We start from the raw sequence: 25,051 nt of genomic DNA, 5'->3' as shown, positions 1-25,051 counted from the left end.
CACTTAATTAATTATTATGGATGAGGAGGAGTGGGAGAATAATAATTAATACATAGGGACTATGACCATGATTATAACAATAATCAATTGATTATTGTTTTTATCTTAAAATATTTAATTGGTAATATTTGTACATATTCAAGGTGTACCATATAATTTGATACGCATATACACTGTGTAGTATCAACAATTATCACAATCTAATTAGTTAAAACATCCTTCACCATCCATACTATACATTCACTCCCACAGTTTATTTTATAGCTGAAAGTTTGTACCATTCAACAATGCTTTCATGAAGAAAAAGAACTATATCATTTTCTTTTAACATGAAGCCCTGTGCTTTGAATACTGAATTGAAAGTGGGTTTGATTTAATCCTGGGTTCTTTCCTGGGGAATGTAATGTTTCAGTACAATTCTCATCAAAACAACTTAAGGCATTGATATATGTGACAGATTTCTTCCAATTTAGAGAACTAGGGAAATGCTGAGCTTCATATCATTTACTGGAGTGATTTATGTGGGAATAAACTCAAATGAGGAATAAAATATTTCTTAGAAGAATCCAAATACAGTTAAGAAGACACTAAAGAGAGACTTTTGATTCTCTAGAAAACAAAAAAGTATGAATTAGATTAAAAATTCAGTACCTATTTATTAATTTACAAATTGTTTTACATAATCCAAGACTGTAAATGGATTTTTCTAATCTTTTCAGTGCAAAAACAAAAAAGCATTGTGAAAGATATAGGCTATGCTACTTGCCTCCTGTGGTGCCATGGTCAGGGAAGTCATAATATACTAATGCATAGAAATATTCAATGATTGCAGTCTCATTTCAGTTAATATTCTATTATTATTTGACACTAGAATATATTCTCATAAATCAAGCAGATAGCCTATACTCTCAACATTAATTTGACATTGTTGCAGGAACAGTGTGATATGGATTGCTGAGGCTGAAAACACATAGTTAATTTTTAAAAGACTTTTCTTTACACGCCTCCAGGTTTTATCTTCAACAAGCACTAAAAAGCTTTCAGGTATATCCAGTCATGCTTGGAACCTCCACATTCTTTCCCATGTTATTACTACTTTTTTTGATTGTTGTACTAAGTTATATATTTTCCCTCTGTTTGGTGAAATAAAATCACCTGTCCATTTAGTCAATAAGCTCAACTTTCTCTTTCAGATTTTTAGTCTTTATATATATTTATTCCACAAAAGCTCAGAAAATTTGGCCTGCTTGGCTTTCATTTTAGAGTTGCTAAAAACAAGTTAGTTTTTGAGGTATTTTCCTCTAAACACTTTTTTGAGACTTAATATGCAAATCCATTCAAGCTGTTTCAGCCCTGGAACACTCCTCCAACCCTCCAATCTCCATTCACAGACGGTTCTTAATTTTTCTTTTTAATACAGAAAAAAATTGCTCCCAGTGGTCTCTCAAATTGATTTCAGGGTCAATCATCCATTATTTACCCTCCCTTCCTCTAGTTTCCTTATGTTTGTGGTCTTTGGCAAGAAGTCTCCTGCAGCTTGATATCTCATGTCTATTTTCAGGGTGAATAGCAGAAATTGTAGAGTACGCCATGGCTATTGACTAAGGAGTAAGAAGCAATCCAAGACTCTCCCACATTAGACTTCTGTTTGTTTCAGAACTGTGTAACATAGCTACCTCTAAGGGAAACAGGAAAAGTTGTTTCATTTTGGCACATTGTGTTGAACAAAATCAAGGTTCTGTTAGCAAGAATAATAGACCTGTGAATATTGGATAGGCAACCAATGGCAAATAAAGCACCCATTCTTAAATTACATATCTCGCTGCTGTTTCTCACTTACCTCCTCAGATTCCCTTTGCACCTCACACAACCAGATACTGTAACACTTCAATATATATAAAGATGACCTACTAATTAAAAACAGAATGGAAATATTTTGAATAAACTATTTAAATAAGGAGGTGATTACGACCAAGTCCAAAGTAATTCCCTTCCTCTGTCCCAATTAAAGTTCCTTTTTTTTTTTTTTTTTTTTTTTTTGAGACTGAGTCTCAGTCTGTTGCCCAGGCTGGAGTGCAGTGGCGGGATCTCAGCTCACTGCAAGCTCCGCCTTCCAGGTTCACGCCATTCTCCTGCCTCAGCCTCTCGAGTAGCTGGGACTACAGACACCGGTCACCACGCCCCGCTAATTTTTTGTATTTCTAGAGGAGACGGGGTTTCACCGTGTTAGCCAGGATGGTCTTGATCTCCTGACCACATGATCCAACTAAAGCTTTAATAAAATAGTGTAGTCTAGTTCATGATAGTTTTTTGACAGGCTTATCTTGTGCTAGAAGAATCATGGATTGTGATTCAAAGTGTTTACATAATAACTTAACTTTCAAAATCAAAGGCTACTTGGTTTTAGCCCTATGTCCATTCAGTTTTTGTAATTTTTTTTTCATGGAATATAGATGTAACCTAAAAATCTATTCCTAATGGCTGCAAACATCAACTGAGGTGAGTTCACCCTTTTTTAGCTTTTAAGCTGGTTGAATAAAAGGTCTGAGATATCCTGATCCAAGTCACTTCAGAATTCCATTTATACTACAGGATTTCCACAGTCATCTGGCTTTAAATTACTCTATGAAATATGTGTTTTAGTAGAGTGTGTTTGGCTAAACTGTAGAGAAACTATAAATATCAGGATGATATTAAGATGCCAGTGTGAGTTACATGCCCATGTTACTTTGCATTGCTTCATCCAGAGAAAGTAGAGCAGCTCATATATATATATATTATATAAAATATATATATATTTTTTTTTTTCCCAAAGCTTATCTGGGCTGTCTGAAATGTTTCAGACAACTCTCACCTTAGAAGGGTGTGAGATTATAGTTACCTAGAAAAATATATTTTCTCAATATTTTTTTCACAATATTTTATGTGACCTTCTTGGGCTAGTAACATGATAGATAATAGAGTGATTGACAGCATGAGTTCCAGCTCATTTTCCTAGACAGACTGTCCTGTAACTTAAGAGGTATCCAGTGTACCTTACTCTCCCTGCTTATAAGTGGAGACAGTTAGAGCATTCACCACACATATTGGTTGCAAAGACTAAGTAAGCATTAATATGCAAAAAATGTTTCATAGTCCATCATGTACATGGTGAGTTCTCTTTATTGTATTAGGGTTCTCCAGAGAGACAGAGCCAGTAGAACAGATATATACAGATATACACACACACATATGAAAGGGGACTTATTAGAGGAATGAACTCACATGATTATAGAGGCTGAGAAGTCCCACAGTTGATCACCTGCAAGCTGGAGAACCACATAATCCAGTCATGAGGCTCAGTTCAAATCTGAAAGCCTCTGAACCAGAGAAGCCAATAGTGTAACTCAGTCTGAGAGTTGAAGGCCTGAGAACCTGAGGGACTACTGGTGCAAGTCTTGGAGTCCAAAGGCTGGAGAACCTGAAATTCAGATGTCCAAGGACAGGAAAAAAAAAAAAAAAAATTGTGTGCCAGCTCCAGAAGAGAGTGTGAACGAGTTTGCTTTTCCCCTGATGTTTTGTTCCATCCAGGTCCTCATTGGACTAGAAGGTGTCTGCCCACATTGGGTGAGAGCACATCTTCTTTATTCAGTCCACTGATTCAAATGGTAATCTCTTCTGGAAACACCCTCACAGGCATACCCAGAAATGATGCTTTTCCAGCTATCTGGGCATCCCCTAATCCAGTGAAGTTGATACCAAAACTTAGCCATCACATTGTATACTTGTGATTATTACTTTATGGTATACATGAGGAATGCGTCAATAGGTTGATGGCTCTGAATACTGGAGAGATTGTGACTCAGACCTCTAGTAAGTACATACTGAGGATCTGGTAAACTATGTCCAGAAGGTCTTTTGTTAATTCTTGGCTTGAAAATTATATATGATTTTATAAGGTCAAATTATATTTGTTAGAATAGGTATTTAATCTACATATCATATGTAAATATATGAGAGAAATTATGTAACTTTTCATATCATGGTTTTAGCAATTATTTACATATGATGTGGCTTTTTCTTTTGATCTTACAAAGAATCATTTTAATATCAAAAGACAATACATGATAAAAGTAATACATGGATACAAAAAGATAAGTTAACATAACTTTGTAAACCAAAAAAATCCCAATACTGATAGTCAAATGATGTCAAAGTAGATTTACTGTTCAAAAATTACATTAAGGCTGAACTAGAAACACTAAGGAAAAAGCTTACGGATTTTCTCCCTGCTAACTGAACAGAGGAAGCTCTTCAAGTAACACAAATTTCTATCTTCCTGCCAGCTGATAAAAGGCTCTCATTTGTATTGTTGTAGTTTACCCCACAAAAGAGAGAACAGTGTATTTTTAATACCCATTTGATTTGTGTTGTTGCTGATATGATCCAAAGAGACTCATTTTTTTTTTTTCCCAATCAGATGGCATTTTGGTTAGAGAGAGTCCTGTCAGTGAGGTGAAGGAGATGGTCTACATTTTGTATGTTTGTCTGGAAAACCAAGGATTAAATATTTGTTTATGCAGATGTGAGATAGTAATTTAAGTTAAATCATCATCGTTTGTTGTCTTATCTGGAAAAGAATGTGGCCAAAGATGGTTAGGCATACTAGATTGCTTCTGCCTTTAGAACAGTCATTTGATACATTCTGATTTTATTTTCTGCAAACATAATGTAATATTAAATTGTTAGAAAAATTAGGAGATAATACCTATGTACTCTTTTTCCTGAAAAGCAAAATCATGTGAAATAGGACCATATTTTACTGTTTCTATTAGTATTTTAAATGAGACAACTTTTAAAGTTACGAATTGTCATTCCTTAAAACACTGTATAAATTTTATACTAGCACGCATGCACACACACACACACACACACACACACACAATTTGCTTCTCTCATAAAAGGTAACATTTACAAGGGCCATATAATCTATTATTTCCTAGTGATTTTGTGGCATCTGTGTTAATGCAGTTATGATTCTGAGTTCAGAATTTTATTCCAAGCGCTAGAAAACATTAATATAAAGCTCTTGCATTGTGAATGTGACTTGGTTGACCTTTTTGATCCATGAAGATCACCAATCCAGGACTCCCAGAAGGTGATATTTCTTGGTGTTTTTTGTTTTGTTTTGTTTTTTAATGGCCCAGTTTCTGACAACTATTCAGCTCCAGTATCTCCATCTACATTAGCATTTTAAAGATGACCAGTTTTGAAATTACATTTTAGTCAATCAAACTCCTGAACAATAATATAGAGTCTAGAATGCAATATTGTTATTTGATGACATAGCTGTCATATGACTTACAATACCAGAAATCAGATTATTATTTTGTAGATCATAAATTCATTGTAAAAAATTCAGTGCCTGAGTTATTTGATTTTCCCCGTAAGAGAGGTTTTAAGAGTATTCACTGTTACATTTTCGTGCCAACATAAGTCCAGGTCAATTTTGATCTAGCAATTTTGTTTGGAGAGGTTGGGAGAAAAAGCACTTTGTTAGTCTCTAGGGATTCTAGTGTAACAATATACATTTTCTTCTTTCTTAGGAGATTATATTCCAATTAGGAAAGCTAACATGTAGACAAACACAGATACTATCAGGAATTGTATATTTTAGTTGAAATCATAAGATAAGAATCTATTATACAACACTATATTGTTATAGAGGGCTGAATTACAAATACAGTAATATCTATAACAATTAATACACTGGTCCAAAAAAGTAAGTCATTCTAAGTTAGATTGTTAAGGAAGATCATTTAGGGTAAGAAAAATTGAATTTAAATCTTGAACTGGCTAAGCAGAGGAAAAAGGACATTCGATTCTGTAAAAGAAAATTCCAGGTAGTTGAAATTGTACATGACATATTTAGGACGGTAACAAGGACAGATTTGTAAGTGTGGAAAATATGTTGAGTAATGACAGCTAGATGTTGTCCGAATGTAAAGGCTTCAAAGAAAATATTTTATTGAGTAATGACAACTAGATGTTGTCAGAATGTAAAGACTTCAAAATAATTTAGATTTTTATATGAAAGGTATTGGGGTATCATGCAATCAGAAATTGATCAATTTAAGTAGATTAGCTTGGAAATACAAATCTAATAAAGCTATTTTACAAAAAACCCTGCATTCAGGATTTTCAGAAACCAAGTTCTTGCTTTAATTGAGACACAAAGGAATGAGCTGATATTCAGCATTGAGGACAACACGATGATTGTAAAAAGAGCAAAAATAGTGAGGCCACAGACATTTGGTTTGGAGGGATGCTAAATTGTACCACTTTTAGAAGCACACTGAAATTTCATTAAATTATTTAAATGATACAATTTCATTTGTTTTCAGGTTTTCAGTGTTCATCAAGAAAAATGTATTGATCTGTCTTTAAACTGATGAGAAATTGATCAGGAAACATATTTTAAAGAAAAACAGATATTATGAAAATAAGTCCAGGTTTTAAAATGTCTACCACTCACTGGGTAATAAGAAAACAATGTTAAATATATGTTTTTAAAAATTCTTCACAACCAGGGACATTTCCAGGTTAGGTCTACATTTGCTTTTCTAGCTTCCTCTCCATGTTGTTCATTAATGTATTTATTCATATAAAATTTATATATAGTTTCAAATATTAGGGTCACAGATGAACAGATTTATGAAGGATGAAATGAAACGACCATTTAAAAATAATATTATACTTTTAAATTCCTTAAAATTTATTGTTTAGATTTTCAAATTTGAACTCATAATGCAGAGATTTTAAGAGCAACAAAGGTTTTGAAGGTTGTAATGCAAAGATTTAAGCATAAACACTGTAAACTGATTTAGGTACTTTATGATAATAAAATTGTGAAATAAACATATGATATATATACACATATATATAATTGTTTTCATTATATATGTGCGCATGTGTACATAATTGTTTTCACTCACAGGATACAAATGATGTAGCTGGTTTGATAATAGTGACCTGGTGTAATGAATATTATGGGGGGGTGAATACCAGGATGTTATAAAAGAACATAGGAGAGGCCTGATTGCTCTTATTTGCAAAATAATTGCATGTATCAATATTCCTCAATTACACTAACTACTTAACAGCCTGAACTTGCCTATAATAATACATTTTAAACCTTTTATCTTAATATATGATTTAGTGAAAAATATATTTCAATTGACAGTAATCTTTGATAGAAAATTGCATATGTATGCTAATTTTTAAAATATAAGTATTTTTGATAATTTTTTACTTCCAGAAAAGTAATTGTGTTTATCTTTGTGTGCCTCATGTTTCTCACTTTGAATGTTGATGTGTTTCTTTTTGTATTTTATGTTTTAAGTGGAAGAGACATTTATCTATTGATTTTTTTAAATTATCTAATCAAATGCAGCATAGATGTGGGCAGAAAATTTCTATAGTTCTCTGAGAAGTAAGCAGACTTTTCTGTGCACACCACTTAACCAGATGAAGTAATAAATTATTTGAATTATATCTGTTCATGATCATAAGAAGCTGTGATTCTGGAGAAATGGAGACCAGGGGATATATCTTTAGATCTGGCACTTACTAGCTGTTTGGCCTTGGACACGTTCTGGTTATTTAAATTTTTTACAACTCGTGTGCTTATCTGTAAGTTAGGATAACAGGCATACTTATATCAGGGAGTAGTGAGAATTGTGACAATAAAATAATCCTTGTAATACTACTGTTCACATGAGAAAAGCTCAATGAATATTAACATCAGCTAATATTATCTTTAAAATATAACCTACATCTTCAACTGCTTCACGCACTTATTCATTGCCTTCTTGCAAGCCAAAAGTATTAGTAGATAATTGAATTTAGGTTAATAAATTAAAGTGTGTGTGTGTGTGTGTGTGTGTACTTTCTTGAGAGACTCAAACTTGAAGGATCTTTGAAAGCGACGTTTCCTTTTCTCAGAGTGTAAAATTATTTCCAAGAGTGAAACTGTTGTGTGTCAGGAGTGTCAACATGAGCCCTAGGCAGCACTGCCAAAACTGAGATGGCCAGAGCAGCAGTCAAGAGAGAGAAAGTGACAGAATTTTATTTGGCTTTATCTGTCTGTGACTGAGCTAATAATCAGCTTATGCTTGCTTAAATGGCTGTGGATGCCTAATTCCAAATTTATATTTAAAGTATTCATGTCTGAGAATAACAAATCTATGAAGGCAGAAATAAAATAGCATAACCAAAAAAAAGTGCTAATCTTTAACTTCAAAAAGATTCTGAAATTATATTGTTTAGGTTTTAAAGTTTGGATCCACATTGCACAGATTTGGAGAGCAATAAAGGATTAGAAGATTGGAATAAGGGACCTTTGAAATAAGATTATTACTGCTCAGAGCAGATTTAACCATGAGACGAGGTAATTGTTTTTCTACCAACATATGTTCTAATACTTCAGTGCAAAGCGCTACACATCTAGAATGTTTGTCCTGAATTTGAGCAATATTGTTTTGCATATTTTTGAGGGTTCCAAAAGGATCACAAAGAGGGCATACAAGTATATTTAAATACAGTCTTGATCATGTTATTAAAATGGCATATATTTTTTAAAAGGTGAAACACAGGGATATAGTGTAATATTATGCATGAATGCATGAATTGTTGAAGAGAAAATGAAATGTTCCATCTTCTGAGAAAAAAAAAAGTGGCTATAATAAAGAAAATGCCTACAATATTTCTTTAAAAGATGATAGTGGGAATAACATTCATAATAATAGGAATAAGAGGTAACATTTATTTCCTGTTTATTCTGTGCACATTCTTTTAAATGCTTTACCTGCAATTGTGCTTTAATTGTTAGCACAACCCTATATTTAATTCCTATTTTCCAGGTGAAGTAAATGAACAGGATTCAAAGTAGACAGTCTGGCTCCTAAGAAAATGGTCTTAAGCCAATATAGTGTATTGTCACTCAAGAACCTAAATGTGATATCACAATTAAAAGTTATTGTATCTTTGATGTTGTCCTGCTATGGCAATAAATGACTGTTTTCCCTGAGGTTGTTAAGTGCTTCCATGTGCCCCCTCCCTCACTCCGTTATCCTGTGAAACAAAACTTTCAACACATATTTAAAAAATAATACTTAGATATTTTCCTCTGAGTTTGTCTTCATTCTAATGCTTAATAGATATGTAACCAAGTCATTAAAATTGATAAGGTTCAATAATATTCAAATTTTAAAATGGGGTTAGCATTTACAAACTACTGAAAGGAGATGAAAATAAAAGTGACTGGCCCCAGACATGAGAGATGTTCACCAAACAGTTAGTTAATATTACTGGACCAGAACAGAGGTGATGTATTATGACAGGCTTTAGTGTGTGGCTTATTCTTCTTATGTGTAAAATTTCTACTACACTTTACAAATTTTATTGTACAAGGTTGCCACAGAGCCCCAAAATGCATGTAAATTAAAAGCCATCTGCTGTTGTCCTCTTCCCTACAGAAGTTTCAACTTTTCCTTACCTTCTTGTAGACATATTCCTCCATATTGATGGTTAGCTGGTATTTAAGGAATCCCTAATAACAATTTTGGGTTGTTGATTTACATACATAATGGACCTTGCAACCTCTTTGTATACATAATAGTTCTCTGGGACTGCATATTTTAAATGAGATTCCTGAATCCTACTCCTAGAAATTATTATGTCTGGGGTGGGGCCCAGGAATTTGGTTCACCACTCATACCTAACATCTTTTACGAAAGAAATGATCAGATCTTAAGTTGATTTTCTTTAAAACAAAAAATATTTAGAATCAAACATTTCATTCATGTTGTTTCATTATGAGCATTTACTAAGTGTAAGACTCTGTCGTAGATGGGTTTTACATGTTACGTCCTTTCATCCTGGCAATAGATCAGCAAGTGAAATCACAGTTTAACACATTGGGACTCAGAAAGCTATCGACAGTCCACAGTCATGCAGAATCCTAATTTGAACAAATGTTTGCTTGAATTCCAAAGCTTCTGCTGAAGGTTAAAGAGACTAAGTAACTTGTCACAGGTCACAGGGTAAAGTATGGCTGTAAAGTCAGATATTCACACTCCTACTCTAGTCCTCTTTTGGAACATGTGTAATGTGTATCCTGTGGAGAAGAGCAAATCTTAAATAAATGGAAAATATTATAGGTTGAACAAAGATGACTAGAATAAACAGCTGTCTAAACATTTCAAAATAGTATGTCACATGATTTCTCCATGATATAAACATTAATGGCCTTTTAGCTAATGATTGATTTTTCCAATTAAATTTTAAGTGAACTCTGGAAGGTATTTTTCTGCTCATAATTGTTTCCCCTAAAAGATTTTTGAGGAATTATTTTCAAAATGTAAATTCTTCCGGATAGATTAAGATTGCCTATATCCTTGAACTGCTCCAAATCATGATATTTATCATGTCAATTGCTTTTTTAAAGTTTGCGTTCTAGTTTGCTTCTTCTGTTCCTTAATAATCTATAGTTCCATCACCATAATATATTTATCCCTCCCCTTTCCTTAGTTTCTCTCTGTCTTTTTCCTCCCTTCCTTTTTTCTTCTTTTATTTAGAATGCTTACTGAAGTATTATAAAGCAGATATCAGGAACACTGCCACATGTTTGATAAAAAACAGTAGAAGACCTACCTGCCACCCATGCAGTCACAATCCTTAGCCCAAGTAGACCGTAAATAGTGTGTCTAACTAATGTGTATACATGAATAAAATGTGGCTTCTTTTATTTGTGTTAATACTTAAGCATAAAAAGAAACAAACTGGAAATACACTTGATACGAACTAATTTTGAATTGTCAGGACATGTGTCTCTAAAATTCTTTTGAAGTTTTAGGATAAAGTAAGGGGAGCTAAAGTTTACCTTGTTGGGTGGGGGAACCAACTATGTGAAAAATCCATTATACAATTCTGAAATGTGCTTAGTCTTTATTTTTGACTGCTGCTTTCACTAAGATTACACAAGGATTAAAGAAAAGACAAGTAACTACATGTCTTCTTTCTTGAAAAATCTATTTCGTCTTTATGGAATGTAGTAAAATAGTAAAAGGTAGGTGCTAGAGGAAAAAGGACACAAAGGAGCGAGGAAGAAAATCTACATGCTATCTCTTTAGTCCCAGGGTACCAGAGCTTTGGCAGTATGCTGAATTATCAATATTCATATATTAGAGCTGAAACCCAAGAAGCTGAAATCCAACAGCTGAAATGCTTTCCTTCCATAATGTATTTGCCAGACGTGCAAAGGATTGGAAAAGATGGAAAGCTGGAAAAAGTTCTTGCTTTTCTAAAGTGTCCAAATGATTCTTTCTACAGTGCCCTACTTTTGTGAGCTCTATTTTTGCCTTAGGTCTATTCATTTCATTTATTGTTTTCTTCTCATGATTTAGAAATATGATTAGAGCTTACAGTGGGAAATGAGTTGGCTCAAGGAATTGATTCTTTGGTTTCAGGGAAGAAAATATAATTTTCATCTGAATAGGATGTATATTTTATGTAGTTTCTATTAGATATTAGATATACATATACATAAATAAGATACACATAGATATACATAAATAAGAACTGAATAAAGAAGCAAAAATGGGGAGGACAGCACAAGAGAGAGAGAGCAATGAAAAAAGGAAGAAGGAAAACCAAGGAAGGAATAAATGAGGAAAAATGTGATTGAAAAAAGAATGAAATGGTATAAACATGTAAGTAACTGTAAATGATGAATCTGTAGTATTAACATCTGAATTCTATGACTAAATACAGAAATGATTAATCAACCTATTTTATACACCAGCAAAAGAAAGCTTTTTGCACATATATTCTGTGGTGAGAGAACCACAGCAAGCATAACAGAGACACTTATATATTGATGTAATGTTTATGAAGTGCCAAACAGCCTCACATTTTTGTTCTTTCACAACACACTGGGCATGCTTTTGGGATATTTTTTGAGAGAATTTGTCTTAAAAGTATCTGGAGGACTTAAAAAATGAATTATCTTAGTCCACATTATGCTGCTTTAAGAGAATGTCACAGAGTTGGTCATTATAATGAACAAAAATATATTGGCTCAGGTTTCTGGAGTCTGGAAAGTCAAGATCAAAAGAATGGCATCTGGGGAGGGCCTTTTTGCTGCATCATCTGATGGCAGAAGGGCAAAGAGAGGGCAAGACAGGGAGCAAAAAGGAGCCAAACTTGCCTAATTATAAGAAACTAACTCCCAAGATAAGGGCATTAATCTGTTCATGAGGGCATTTCTCCAAGGACACATATTCCATTAGATACTACCTCACAATATCACTGCATTAGCAACCAAGTTCCCAGCACATGAACTTTGGGAGACATGTTCAAGCCATGAATCTAATAGGTTTAAGATTTCAATCAGTGATTTTCAGTATAAGAAAGAATTAAGAGGAAAATGTTTTATGGTTGGCTTAGATTTGATCTACTTCTTTATTTTCTTCTGAGTATATATAATGCAGTTGCATTTAGAGAAGCTGGACAAGAAAGGTTTTTGCATGTTTTTAATTGTGCAAATGTCAAATAAAGTATTGTATTACTTTACTACGTGCTACTTCAGAGCTAGGATTTCCCAAGTGTATTAAATGTTCAGTTTAGCATTTAAATTTCACTTAAAAATACGCTTCTTTAGAAAATATTCCTTTGGCTAATCCATGCATTTTATTCAATATTCAATAAATATTAAAGGCTTGTTATCTCCTGGAATTCTACTGGGCACAGGTTATATAGCTATGAAAGAAAACATACAAGAGTTTGGCAAAAGGGTGTTATATGTAATGAGAGAAACAATATAAATAAGTAAATACACAGTAATACAAAATCTTAAGCAGAAAAAGGTGCTATGAAAAATAGTAAGTAGATATTTAAAGGACTGAGTGCAGCATATATATTTTGCAGGAAATCCCAAACGTATTAAATGTGAACACCAAAAACTCATAAGAATACCAAAAATAGAATTGTTGTGTATCTACTGTGAAACAGACACTTTGCAATATTCTAAGTACATGCACAGAGTTAGACCCTAATTTATTTCTCACAAAATCTCAACCTGGAAGATATTACTATTCCCATTTTTCACATGAGAGAACTGTGTGTTATAGATGCTGTGCAACTTTTCCCATGATCATATATCCAGTATGAGAAAGCAACAAACTAAAAACAAGGAATTGTGTTTTTACAAGGCCATTGCTCTTCCTTCATTATTTTACTGGTTTTAAAACACCAAAATGGTTTAAATAACATGAGAAAATCGGAAAAGTGAGATTTGAAATTGGAATCATGATTAACCTGATTAGAAAAAAAAATGTTAATGACTCAAATCAAACACATTAAACTAACACACTTACCCCTTATTGAAGGAGCTTGTTGATTTTAATGAGATATTTTCAACTATTTTCTTGAACAGCCTGTAAGAATAAACTCAAGCATGTTTTAATAATATGATCTTTTTGAGTGGGTACATGTTCTTTCAATGTTGATGACAACCCTAGCATCTAAATACACTGATTGACAATTTAGAGCCGTTTGGTTTTCTTTCATTTTTCTTTTACTTTCTATTCATGCTTCCTGCAACACTAGTGGTCTATGAAACTAAGAGTAAATGAATGAACAATCACCATTTATATGCTCTAATTCTCCTACAGATATTTTATGATAAAATCACTTACGTTTCTTTTTGTTGTTATTTCAAAACAATAATGACCTATTTTTATCTACAATTATCTTCCATGTGCACTAATGAGATAGCATGCAATCTCTTTAGAAGATATCACATATTTAGAAACGCATTGCAGTTCAGATCAAGTATAGCTCTAATCTTGTTTTGCACAGTGATAAATGGAATATACACACACGTGTGTGTGTTTGTATTATATAGTCTAATTATAAGTTCTATGAATATTTTATTTCTTTTAAATTACTGGCTGGAGATGACCTGAAGAAATGATAGTGAAGATTTCTGAGCTAAGGTTTACTGCAGTACACAAAATATCTTTGTATTTATGTAGATTCGTTTTGTTTTGTATTTCTAGAACCTCGACCTACTGGCTTACTCGCATCCAGTCTTTTCTCTACTGCAATGAGAACGGCCTCCTAGGCAGCTTTTCAGAAGAGACGCACTCGTGCACGTGTCCGAACGACCAGGTGGTCTGCACCGCGTTCCTGCCCTGCACAGTGGGAGACGCCTCCGCTTGCCTGACATGCGCACCAGACAACCGCACCCGCTGTGGCACCTGCAACACCGGCTACATGCTCAGCCAGGGGCTCTGCAAGCCTGAAGTCGCCGAGTCCACCGATCACTATATTGGCTTTGAAACTGACCTGCAAGATCTCGAAATGAAATATCTGCTGCAGAAAACGGACAGACGAATAGAAGTCCATGCCATTTTTATCAGCAATGACATGCGCCTCAATAGCTGGTTTGATCCCTCCTGGCGTAAGCGGATGCTCCTCACCTTGAAGAGTAATAAGTACAAGTCAAGTCTGGTCCATATGATTTTGGGTCTCTCTTTACAGATTTGCTTAACTAAAAACAGCACGTTGGAGCCAGTGTTGGCTGTTTACGTCAATCCCTTCGGAGGCAGCCACTCTGAGAGCTGGTTTATGCCTGTGAATGAAAACAGCTTTCCAGACTGGGAGCGGACTAAGTTGGACCTCCCCCTGCAGTGTTATAACTGGACATTAACTCTGGGGAACAAATGGAAGACATTTTTTGAGACAGTACACATCTACCTGAGGAGCCGAATCAAGTCCAACGGCCCCAATGGTAATGAAAGCATTTACTACGAACCTCTGGAGTTTATTGACCCTTCCCGGAACCTGGGCTATATGAAAATCAATAACATTCAAGTGTTTGGCTACAGCATGCACTTTGACCCTGAAGCAATTCGGGACCTGATTTTGCAGCTGGACTACCCCTATACTCAGGGATCCCAGGACTCAGCACTTTTGCAACTACTAGAGATCAGAGACCGTGTAAATAAACTCTCCCCACCTGGTCAGCGTCGTCTAGATCTTTTCTCTTGCTTGCTTCGTCATAGACTCAAGCTGTCTACTAGTGAGGTGGTGAGGATCCAATCTGCTCTTCAGGCGTTTAATGCCAAATTGCCAAACAAAATGGATTATGACACGACCAAATTATGTAGTTAACCATAAATGTCAAGCACAACCCAAAATCTTGAAGGAGTTTTTACAGTGCTTTTGTGGAACAGTTTATGTTTGGAAGAGTAAATTTAAATTGTCTTTTCAATATCTGTCTTATATCAGTCAATAACATTGGATGGAAATTTACACACATGAACTTGCTGACAATGAATATATTATACTGCAGTTTTGGTTTATGAATGAAATAAATACTGACACCAGTCTAGAAGACATTCTACTTTTTACAATAAATTTCATTTGTAATTTTATATGTTCCGTGGCAATGCTTTTGTGCATTACATCCTCTAGCGGGAACATAAAAAGATACCAATAAAATTTTGTAGCTGAACAGTTATTAAAAAGAAGTGCTGTGGGATTCCTTTTTTCCATGAAATGAGTTCTATTTTGGTATAGTTTGTTAGAACCTGGGGAAAATTCACCAAGACTTTTTAATGGAAACATTTGAAGGTCTCTTTCAATTATCTTTATGGAAAACCCAACTAGATAGAATACTTATTATTCAGTTTTTTTGTTTTGTTTTGTTTTGTTTTTGTTTTATGGTTAACAGAACAACGACAGTAGTATGTTTATTACCTGTATTTAGGAAACCAATACTAGAGACATAATTATAATTAAAGTATTCAGATAAACTAATTCTTAAATATCAGAACATTTTGGCAAACATACAGAAAAATCAGTGTGATAATAAGGTATATCATGGAGAAAGCAAACCCTTAATTTCCTTAGCAACTTGCTTTCTCCTTCCCTTTCTACATTCTAGGAACCAGTAATCAGCTCACTCGGCACAATTATTTTAATTTCAAGTCCTGAAAACCTAGTTATTCCAGCACTTTATCCGTGTCAATAAAACATTCTAGAGTTCACAAATTGTAAAGTAATGGTATAAAATAAATGTTCAAATAACTAGTTCAAGCATAAATAGATTTGTTTCCCTCTCCCAGAGAAGCTCATAATACTAAAAATATTTTGAGGAGAAAATGAGTTCAACATGAAACCAATTTTAGTTCAAAATGGTGATCTGAAAATTAAGTTCCCATTTATTCGTGAAATAATATTAGATATATTATTAGTTTTTTTTCTGTAAACTTGAATTTCATTTGTGTTTAACTATGTGACCGTATCTGTAAAATGTGTTTTTTGCTATTTATCACTCAGCTCTATTCTAGATAGCTTATAAATATTTTCTTATTACTTAACCAAATCCATTGTCCAGGCCAGACCATTTCTTGTTGGTCATGAAGGCATTTCTCAGGACACAGAGAAAGAACCCCATGGCATGGATGAAAAAAAGAACTGATAGAACAAACATTAGAATACAGCCATTCTTGATTCTTGGGTTATTTTTAATTCCTAAGCATTTAAGAGCAAAAGACTGTTCAGACAGAAAATAACCAATACACCATAAGCAAAGAATTGTTCTTCCACCTAATATATGCGTAGCTGAATGTCTTACTTCGGTTAGCTGATTTTTTAAAAAATATTAATTTCTGTCATAGTAGGTCATTCAACAGAAAATTTATCTTAGTATTAAACACCATCTTTCTGGAATCATAGAAATTATTATTTTTGTTTAATTTTGACAATAGCACTAAGTTATAAATTATCATTCTCATTTTCTTGGTGAAAATAAGAAAGGTTCATGGTGGCTTGTCAAGCTCCCCAAGATCACAAACTAAGTTGAAATATCAAGATTCCAATATAGACTTCTCTGGAACAAATTCATCCTCTTTTTATTGCACCACTGAGCATTAACTGAACCATCATATTTCTGTATTTAATTTCATTTCATGCAATGGCTTATGGTGAAACAGGAGTAACCTAAGAAATTGAGGTCTAAATCAGTAAACATTATATGACACACACTCACAGTACTTCCAAAACATTATATAAAGCTGGCATTGATCATACACAATTAGTCATCCACAGGGTGACCAAGTTTATCAAACATAGACACTATGTTTCAAAAGACACATACTATAAAAGTCAGAGATGCCTCCAGAACCTTTTCCAGAAGAGTCTTGAAGGTCCAGCTATCTAGAGCCTTGACACCCAGAAACCATCTGAGCAACATGCACAATTACCAATGGACTCTGAAGAACATTAATTTCATTGCACTTGAAAGAAATTATCAGGAGTGCTACTTCTTTTATTGCACAGCTAACTTATTCCTGGCCGCCATGTGAGAAAGAAGACCTATGACCACAGGTAAGAAAGTTCATAACTGGGTCTTATCCTGGGACTCCTCATGTCTGGCAAGTCTTGTCACAAAGGTCCTATTCAATAAAATAAAAGGAGCTCCAACTCTTCTAGTGCTCTGCCAGTGAGTGTTTAATATCTCTGAGTCAAGGTTTCTCCTGAAAGGAGAGAAGTAATATCAATACCTTTTTCTGAATGTTGTGTCTAAAATAACATGAATACAATCTACATAAACATTCCAAGCAAATTCTACAGGGATATATAGAGTTAGAGGATACATGACTAAAACATAAACATATTTTATGTTTCCATTTCTCACGTATTACCACCTATTAAGAAATGTCCAATAAGAAATAGACTATATTAATAATCTAAGTTAATACAACATGAGTTACCAATGTATAAGAAAAATGCAGTTCAAAAACATTTAATTTTTCATGAATTGGCTTATATGCAACCATTTTCGCTCACTGTGACTTTAGGAAATTGGGTATTTTTAATAAAAACTTTTATTTTAAAATTTCCAATATAAACTTTATTGTCAAAACCTTATTTAGAATGAAAGATATATTTGAAATCATGTTTCAAAAATAGGACATTTTACTTCATTTAGATTCTTGATATCCACAAATTCATGCCTCTAAATTTATCTTGAAGTTAATAAATTCAATAGTACTTGAACTTCTGAAAATCAAAAATTTATTGTGAATACATTTCTTCTAGGAACACTTCTTAGTGCACCAACTATTTTGATGACCATGACAGTGTGACTTGACTTGCAATCTCTGGAATCTCAAGTTGCATTTTTGCAAGGTGAATCTGTTTCCAAATGTTCCCTCTCAGCTCAAAGAAATAAAAATGAAAATGCAGAAATAGCTGATGGTCTCAGGTGCATTTCAATAATACAAGATGATTCACTTTCTCTTCTCTCTCTCTTCCGCTCTCTCTCTCTCTCACTCTTGCTCTCTCTCTCTCCCCCACCCTGCCCTGTCTTTGTGGTCATTCTCAAAATGTGAAGAAATAGCTTGGAATGAACCAGGACCATGGACTGTTCTATAATCCTATACAGACCTTCTTTTGTTTTCTTCATTGTGCACATTGAAAAGCTCTTCATTTTGAACAGATATGAAATATGTTCATTTGAATAAAATAACCCATTTGAAAAAACTTAAGAGCAAAATAAGACTATATATACTTGCTAAAGTGGAAGTTATAGAATACAGGAATTCAACTGGAAGGAAAGTGAAAAGTTTTGGAAACCAAATAGAAAAGACACCTTTTACATAATAAACTTGGTATAAAATTTTAAGAGGCTACATACAGGTTTTCCAATTCAATGTGACAAATGAAAAGAACATTTTAAATAAACCAAACCACACTATGATAACAGTACCACTCTGAGTCTGTGCCTGGACGATTTTAGTAGAATAATAACCATTTAGCAAACTTAGACGTTTTCCCTCTAGCCTTAAGTATAATATTTATCATTTGATTCACATATGCTAGTATCCTTAGGAAGTATAGTCCAGTCGGTTGAATTTTTAAAACTTGAGAGTTTACACTTTGTCATTCCTATTTACTATACCATCTATTTATGCTGTTGCTATTGACATTCTTTCTTTCCTCCAACTATGAGATCAGATTTCTAATTCTATGTCTAGTCTTTCCTAGTCTAATAATTTCAAGAATTATAATTCAGTCAGTTTGATAATTCCAGTATTTGGCAAGTGTATCTTAGTTAGCAGGACATTTTTACAAACATCTCCGTTTCTTTTACATGAAGGCAACATTAGTTACTTTAATGAACTATGAATTACTGGTAAATTAGAATATCCATGTCAAATTATTTGATACTTAGGACATGGCAGCCAAGTGTAGTAAATTAGTACAATGAAATTCAAAGTGAAGCAAAAATATTACTCTTGAAATTCTGCTGTGTGCTAGCAATCGGATTAACCAATGAATGATTGAAGTACTATTTTATTCTACGATGACAGAATATGGCTATCACATAGTAACTATAGTACTTAATATGTGAATAAGTGAATAGATGCGCAATACTTAGCATGAGTAAGGCAGTATTCTGAGAGCTTTGCAAATATGAACATTTCCAGGTAAGAGTAATCTCATCACAGGTTTCTGACTTGTCACTCCCTCTGTCCAGCATTATTATGGACACAAAACACTCATGAAAAGGACTTCAAACGTGCAAGAATGAATAAGTGTGGGAAAAAATGAGGTCCATATAAAATATTTGTAGCAGTAATAGAAAGCTACATAACACTTAATAATACTCAAACATCAATAATACTTAAAAATGTATTTACTACAGAAAACAGAAATCAATTTTATTAGTTTACATGAAAGTATTTAAAATGTATCTCATACTTTTGGTTTTGTTTGTATTTTATGGTGACGGGCAGTTTTAAAAATAAATATATATTCATTTTAAATCATTAAAATTATAAAAAAGAAAATGAAAGTAAATATTCACTTATGCACATTACATACTAGATATTTTAGAGATCTAGGATAATAAGCAGAAAACTATTATTAAAAAAATGTGTAATAAGTGTTTAAAATTCTTCTAAATAAACCTCTAACAATAAATTTCTAACGGAAACAAGGAAAGCTCTAAATTTTTGTTGAATAAAATAAAATATTACATTCTTATTTTTAATACAGTTGAACATTTCTTCCATCATAAGTTAGAAAATTCTAATGCAGAAGAATAAATCATAAAGTAGATGAAAATATGAGTTAGTTAAATATAAGAAATACACTTAAGGAATTATGAAAAAGTATAAAACTAAAGTGACAGTTTTGGAAATATGCATTATGCTGTTAGAAGAATACACCAATACTGCAACAGATATCACTTCTAAAGTCATTTTATTTTATTATTACTATAAATTTTTTTTGTGACAGAATCTTGATCTGTCGCCCAGTCTGGAGTACAGTGGTGCGATCTCTGCTCACTGCAAGCTCCTCCTCCCAGGTTCACACCATTCTCCTGCCTCAGCCTCCCGAGTAGTTGGGACTACAGATGCTCACCACAACACCCAGCTAATATTTGGAGTTTTTAGTAGAGACAGGGTTTCACCCTGTTAGCCAGGATGGTCTCGATCTCCTGACCTCGTGATCCACCCGCCTCAGCTTCCCACTTCTAAAGTAATTTTTAAGTTTACTTTCCATTAAAGAAGACCTTAATAGAAATTTTTATAATTATAAATATATCATAATTATTTTAAAATGTGTTTGGGAAAACAAACTGTTGTGAACAAATAAACCAATTGGAAAATAAGATCAATTAGTAGAAATTTTCATCAACAGATATTAAAATTTATATAAAATATGAATTTAAAAAATCAGAAATATAGTAAGGACGTATAAAAATAGCATTAGGTAATACAATTGTCATTTTAAATGGTTAAGGGGAATATAGTTTTCTAACTTGGGTTTGCTTTTCTGTTTGGAAATGAGGATTCAAAAATAAGATTTATATCTTAAAACAAAAGCAACGAATAAATTAAATTCTAGTGGCTTACAGTGTTAACACCATCAACAAATAATAATATGAGGGCTAGCTGTGGAGAGCTCTAGTGTTAAAAGATTATTCTCTCAGAAAGAGCTGCTGAACAGAAATATAATGCAAGTCATACATGTAATCTCAAATTTTCCTGTAGCCACTTTTTTGTTAAAAGTGAAAGAAAAGCCAGAAGAAATGTTTTTTCTTACATAGCATCCTGCCTTCTGCCTGCAATACTCTTCTATCCCACATCCTTGTCTTCCATTCATAATGATGAAGATGAGGATGATAAATAATAATAATAATTCTAATTCATGAGTCTGATAAAACATCACAGCATATTTGAATTTATTATTCTTTATTATTATTATTTATTTATTATTCTATATTATTTATTATTATTCATCTATTTTAATTAAACCAATATATTTAAGATATAATTTCAGATGTAATCAATATGAAATATTATTACTGGGGTCACTATAGGTTTTTGTTTGTTTGTTTGTTTGTTTTTGAGACGGAGTCTCGCTCTGTCGCCCAGGCTAGAGTGCAGTGGCCGGACCTCAGCTCACTGCAAGCTCCGCCTCCCGGGTTTACGCCATTCTCCTGCCTCAGCCTCCGGAGTAGCTGGGACTACAGGTGCCCGCCACCTCGCCCGGCTAGTTTTTTGTATTTTTTTTTTTTTTTTTTTGTTAGTAGAGACGGGGTTTCACCATGTTAGCCAGGATGGTCTTGATCTCCTGACCTCATGATCCGCCCGTCTCGGCCTCCCAAAGTGCTGGGATTACAGGCTTGAGCCACCGGGCCCGGCCAGATATTTTTGTCCCAAGTCTTGGAAATCTAGTGTGCATTTATTCCCATTTCAGTTTTGCCTTTTTCTTTCTTTTCCTTTTTTTTTTTTTTTTTTTTTTTTTTGAGAAGGAGTCTTGCTCTGTAGCCCAGGCTAGAGTTCAGAGTTCAGTGGTGTGATCTCCGCTCACTGCAACCTCCGCCTCCTGGATTCAAGCAATTCTCCTGCCTCAGCCTCCTGAGTAGCTGGTATTACAGGCACACGCCACTGTGCCCAGCTACATTTTTTAAGGGCTCAATAGTCACATGCGGCCCATCGATACTTGCTGCAAGTGCAGCTTCAGTGTGTGACTTTCTCACTCTTCTTGTTTCACGTGAGCGAGCAGTCCCACCTTTGAGGAAACTTTCTCTAGATGGGAGACTCTCCTGTCATCTTGATTCAACTTCATTTTCTGCATACGTTTTTGTTTATATACTTTCATTATCTTTGTTATCTACTTAGATATAGTAAAGCCCCTCCTGATGCCCTACACAGTGATTCAAACCTATACACTCCTTGGTTAGCAAGACTGGAATTTTTCTCTTTTTCTGTCATTATCTTACCCACACATCCTCCATTATCTCAAGGTTGAATTTCTGCTTCATTTTTGAGTTCTGGTGTTTTCTTGTGCTTTCATCCTTGTTAGCTTTGCTTAAAAGGGTAGTTGTTGATCTAATCTGTCAGTTTTATGTGTTTATTAGGGAGCTTTTATTTTTTTAATTACCGACATTGCTGTACTGATGAAAATCTAAAATATATATTTTTCCTCTCATTCCCCTTGAATCCTTCCCAATCCACGCTTCACCCAGTCACAAGAGTGAACACTGACAATGCAAATCTTTTAAAATATAAATCTGTTATTTATTTTTCGATAAGATAGGTATCTAAATTGTTATTTGGCATGTAATTCTTTTCATAATGCCGTCCTTGGCTATTTCTCTATCCTTCTCTTCAATCGTATTTATTTCACTGCAAACTAAATCTAACTATACAAAAGGCTTTTAGTGCAAAGATGGAATACTCTTTCATGTCTCCAGACTTTTTTTCTTACATAGCATCCTGCCTTCTGCCTGCAACACTCTTCTAACCCACACTCTTGTCTTCCATTTATAATAATGAAGATGAGGATGATAAATAATAATAATTCTAATTCGTGAGTCTTATAAAACATCACAGCACATTTGAATTTATTATTCATCTTTGGATAACAAAATGAACCATTGCTTTTATACTCCAATTGCAACAATGTGAAAATGTTAATAAAGTCATTTTGATAGTCAGCTATGCTTAGTTTCTTACCTAAGTTTCTCTATTAGACTTCAAGTTCATAGAAGGCAGAACCATACATAATCATATTCTTTCCTTAAGCCTTTACTATGTACAGTTATTTAAAAGCCTGAAATCAGTGGTCCCTGTACCCACTACACTTTATAAGTCCAACATATATTGGTTCCTTGAATGGATGACCTAAAAAATGGGATTCTGAATTTAAAGATTCTATAAAAATAGTTCCTCTGTGTAAATGTTTTAGCCTTGTGCATAACTTACATTACAGTAAGGTTAAAATAAATACAGCTAAGAGCTGATCCTATAAAATTTGTTATATTCTTCTTTTTTTCTAAATTAAAACAGCATCATTGGATCATTTCAATAGCACTTGTTCATATTCTTCCATCATTATATCAACAACATATGGCTGATTCCACTGCCAGGTCACAGCATCATTCACCTAACATACTTCATTTTAATAGGAAAGGAAGACAATTCAAAAATATATCACAAATATAAATTTAGATAAGTTTTCCTTAGGGAGCTGTCCATACTATCCTACACAAAAAGAGGATGGAAAATGAGCAACTCACTCAAGAAATTCATTTCATTGATTTCCATACAACATAAGATAATACCTTTAATATTGCAAACAAAATATTTTAAGTGAAACCACAATTACCCAAATTGTTGCTTTATTATTAGGTATTATTTTATAATTCACTTGAAAGTGGTTGATATTTGTTATTTTCTGCAGTAGACAATCCTCCTTTACTTTGAGGCTAATAAGATAAAGTAGTATCAAGAATTTATAAAACACGGTAGCAAATTTTACTTTTTAAAGTACAATTTACCCTTGTTACATCACTTTCTGTATTTTCAGATTCTCTAATTTTTAATTAATTAATTAATTAATTATTTTGAGACGGAGTCTCCCTCTGTCACCCAGGCTGGAGTGCAGTGGTGCAATCTCAACTCACTACAACCTCTGCCTTCTGGGTTCAAACAATTCTTCCTGTCTCAGCCTCCCATGTAGCTGGGATTACAGGCACCCACCACCACATCTGGCTAATTTTTGTATTTTTAGTAGAGATGGGGTTTCACCACGTTGGGCAGGCTGGTCTCTAACCCCTGACCTTAGGTGATCCACCCGCCTTGGCCTCACAAAGTGCTAGGATTACAGGAATGAGCCACCACGCCCAGCCAGATTCTCTAATATTTATATGATGACTCACATAGATTAAATAAGTATAAAAGCATATCTTTCTTAAAGATTTTTAAACACTAAGACTAATAAAAATATTATACTCAAATCATTTAAATGCGGAAGATTGTACTTATAAATTATGTGAAATAGATTATAATATTTAGAAAGTGTTTTATGTATTACTTATGGGGAAGTGGTGGAAATATGTAAAATGTCTTATTTCAGTTATGTTTCTGAAACTCATGATCTATACACTGCTTTATGATATTGTCTTGTTTCCCTTGGACAGAAAATTCTAGTAAGTTATAATGTAGTTTATAAAATACATATAAATTATATAATGTTTATTATGCAATTCTTAATTGTTATTTACTTTGTGGCCCCCAATTTTGCAGAATATTCCAGTCTATAATCATCTATGCTAAATTCATAAGTAGTTTAATAGATTTCATGGTTGAATAGATTTTAGTTTCAACTTGAAAAATCTGGAAAATATTTACTAATCACTCTGTTACAACATACCTGTACTAACGTGATGCCTTATGGTATTATTTAAAGTTGGAGGTAAGATAGTTTTAAAAATGTACTATAAACTCAAGAACATTCACTGAAATATATATTTTAAAGCAATATATGCTAAAACCGATATGCTAAAAAAGATAAGATACGATGGTAACAATTCTCAATTAAAAGCAGAAAAGGAAGAAACAGGAAAAGTAGAGATTAAGTACAATAAATATACAACAATTAGAAACATAGTAGACATTAATCTATGTATTTCAACAATCAA

The 25,051-nt window shown here is 33.5% G+C and overlaps 1 protein-coding gene across 4 annotated transcripts in view; it reads left to right on the top strand.

Annotated features, from left to right (window-relative positions):
• BRINP3 (BMP/retinoic acid inducible neural specific 3) overlaps positions 1 to 15,572 on the top strand; it is a 400,272-nt gene extending 384,700 nt beyond the window's left edge. For 3 of the 4 annotated variants that reach the window (XM_015121080.3, XM_015121086.3, XM_015121085.3), the window contains exon 8: positions 14,100 to 15,572. In XM_015121080.3, coding sequence (XP_014976566.1) covers positions 14,100 to 15,216 — 1,117 coding nt within the window. In that variant the 3' untranslated portion in view covers positions 15,217 to 15,572. 4 annotated transcript variants of the gene reach the window in all.
• The last annotated feature ends 9,479 nt before the right edge of the window (positions 15,573 to 25,051 follow it).

This window comes from Macaca mulatta, chromosome 1 (assembly GCF_049350105.2).
Source record: "Macaca mulatta isolate MMU2019108-1 chromosome 1, T2T-MMU8v2.0, whole genome shotgun sequence".
In the NCBI taxonomy this organism is placed as follows: domain Eukaryota; kingdom Metazoa; phylum Chordata; class Mammalia; order Primates; family Cercopithecidae; genus Macaca; species Macaca mulatta.
The sequence above is the reverse complement of the archived record's forward strand: the minus strand, read 5'-3'. Positions and strand labels throughout refer to the sequence as shown.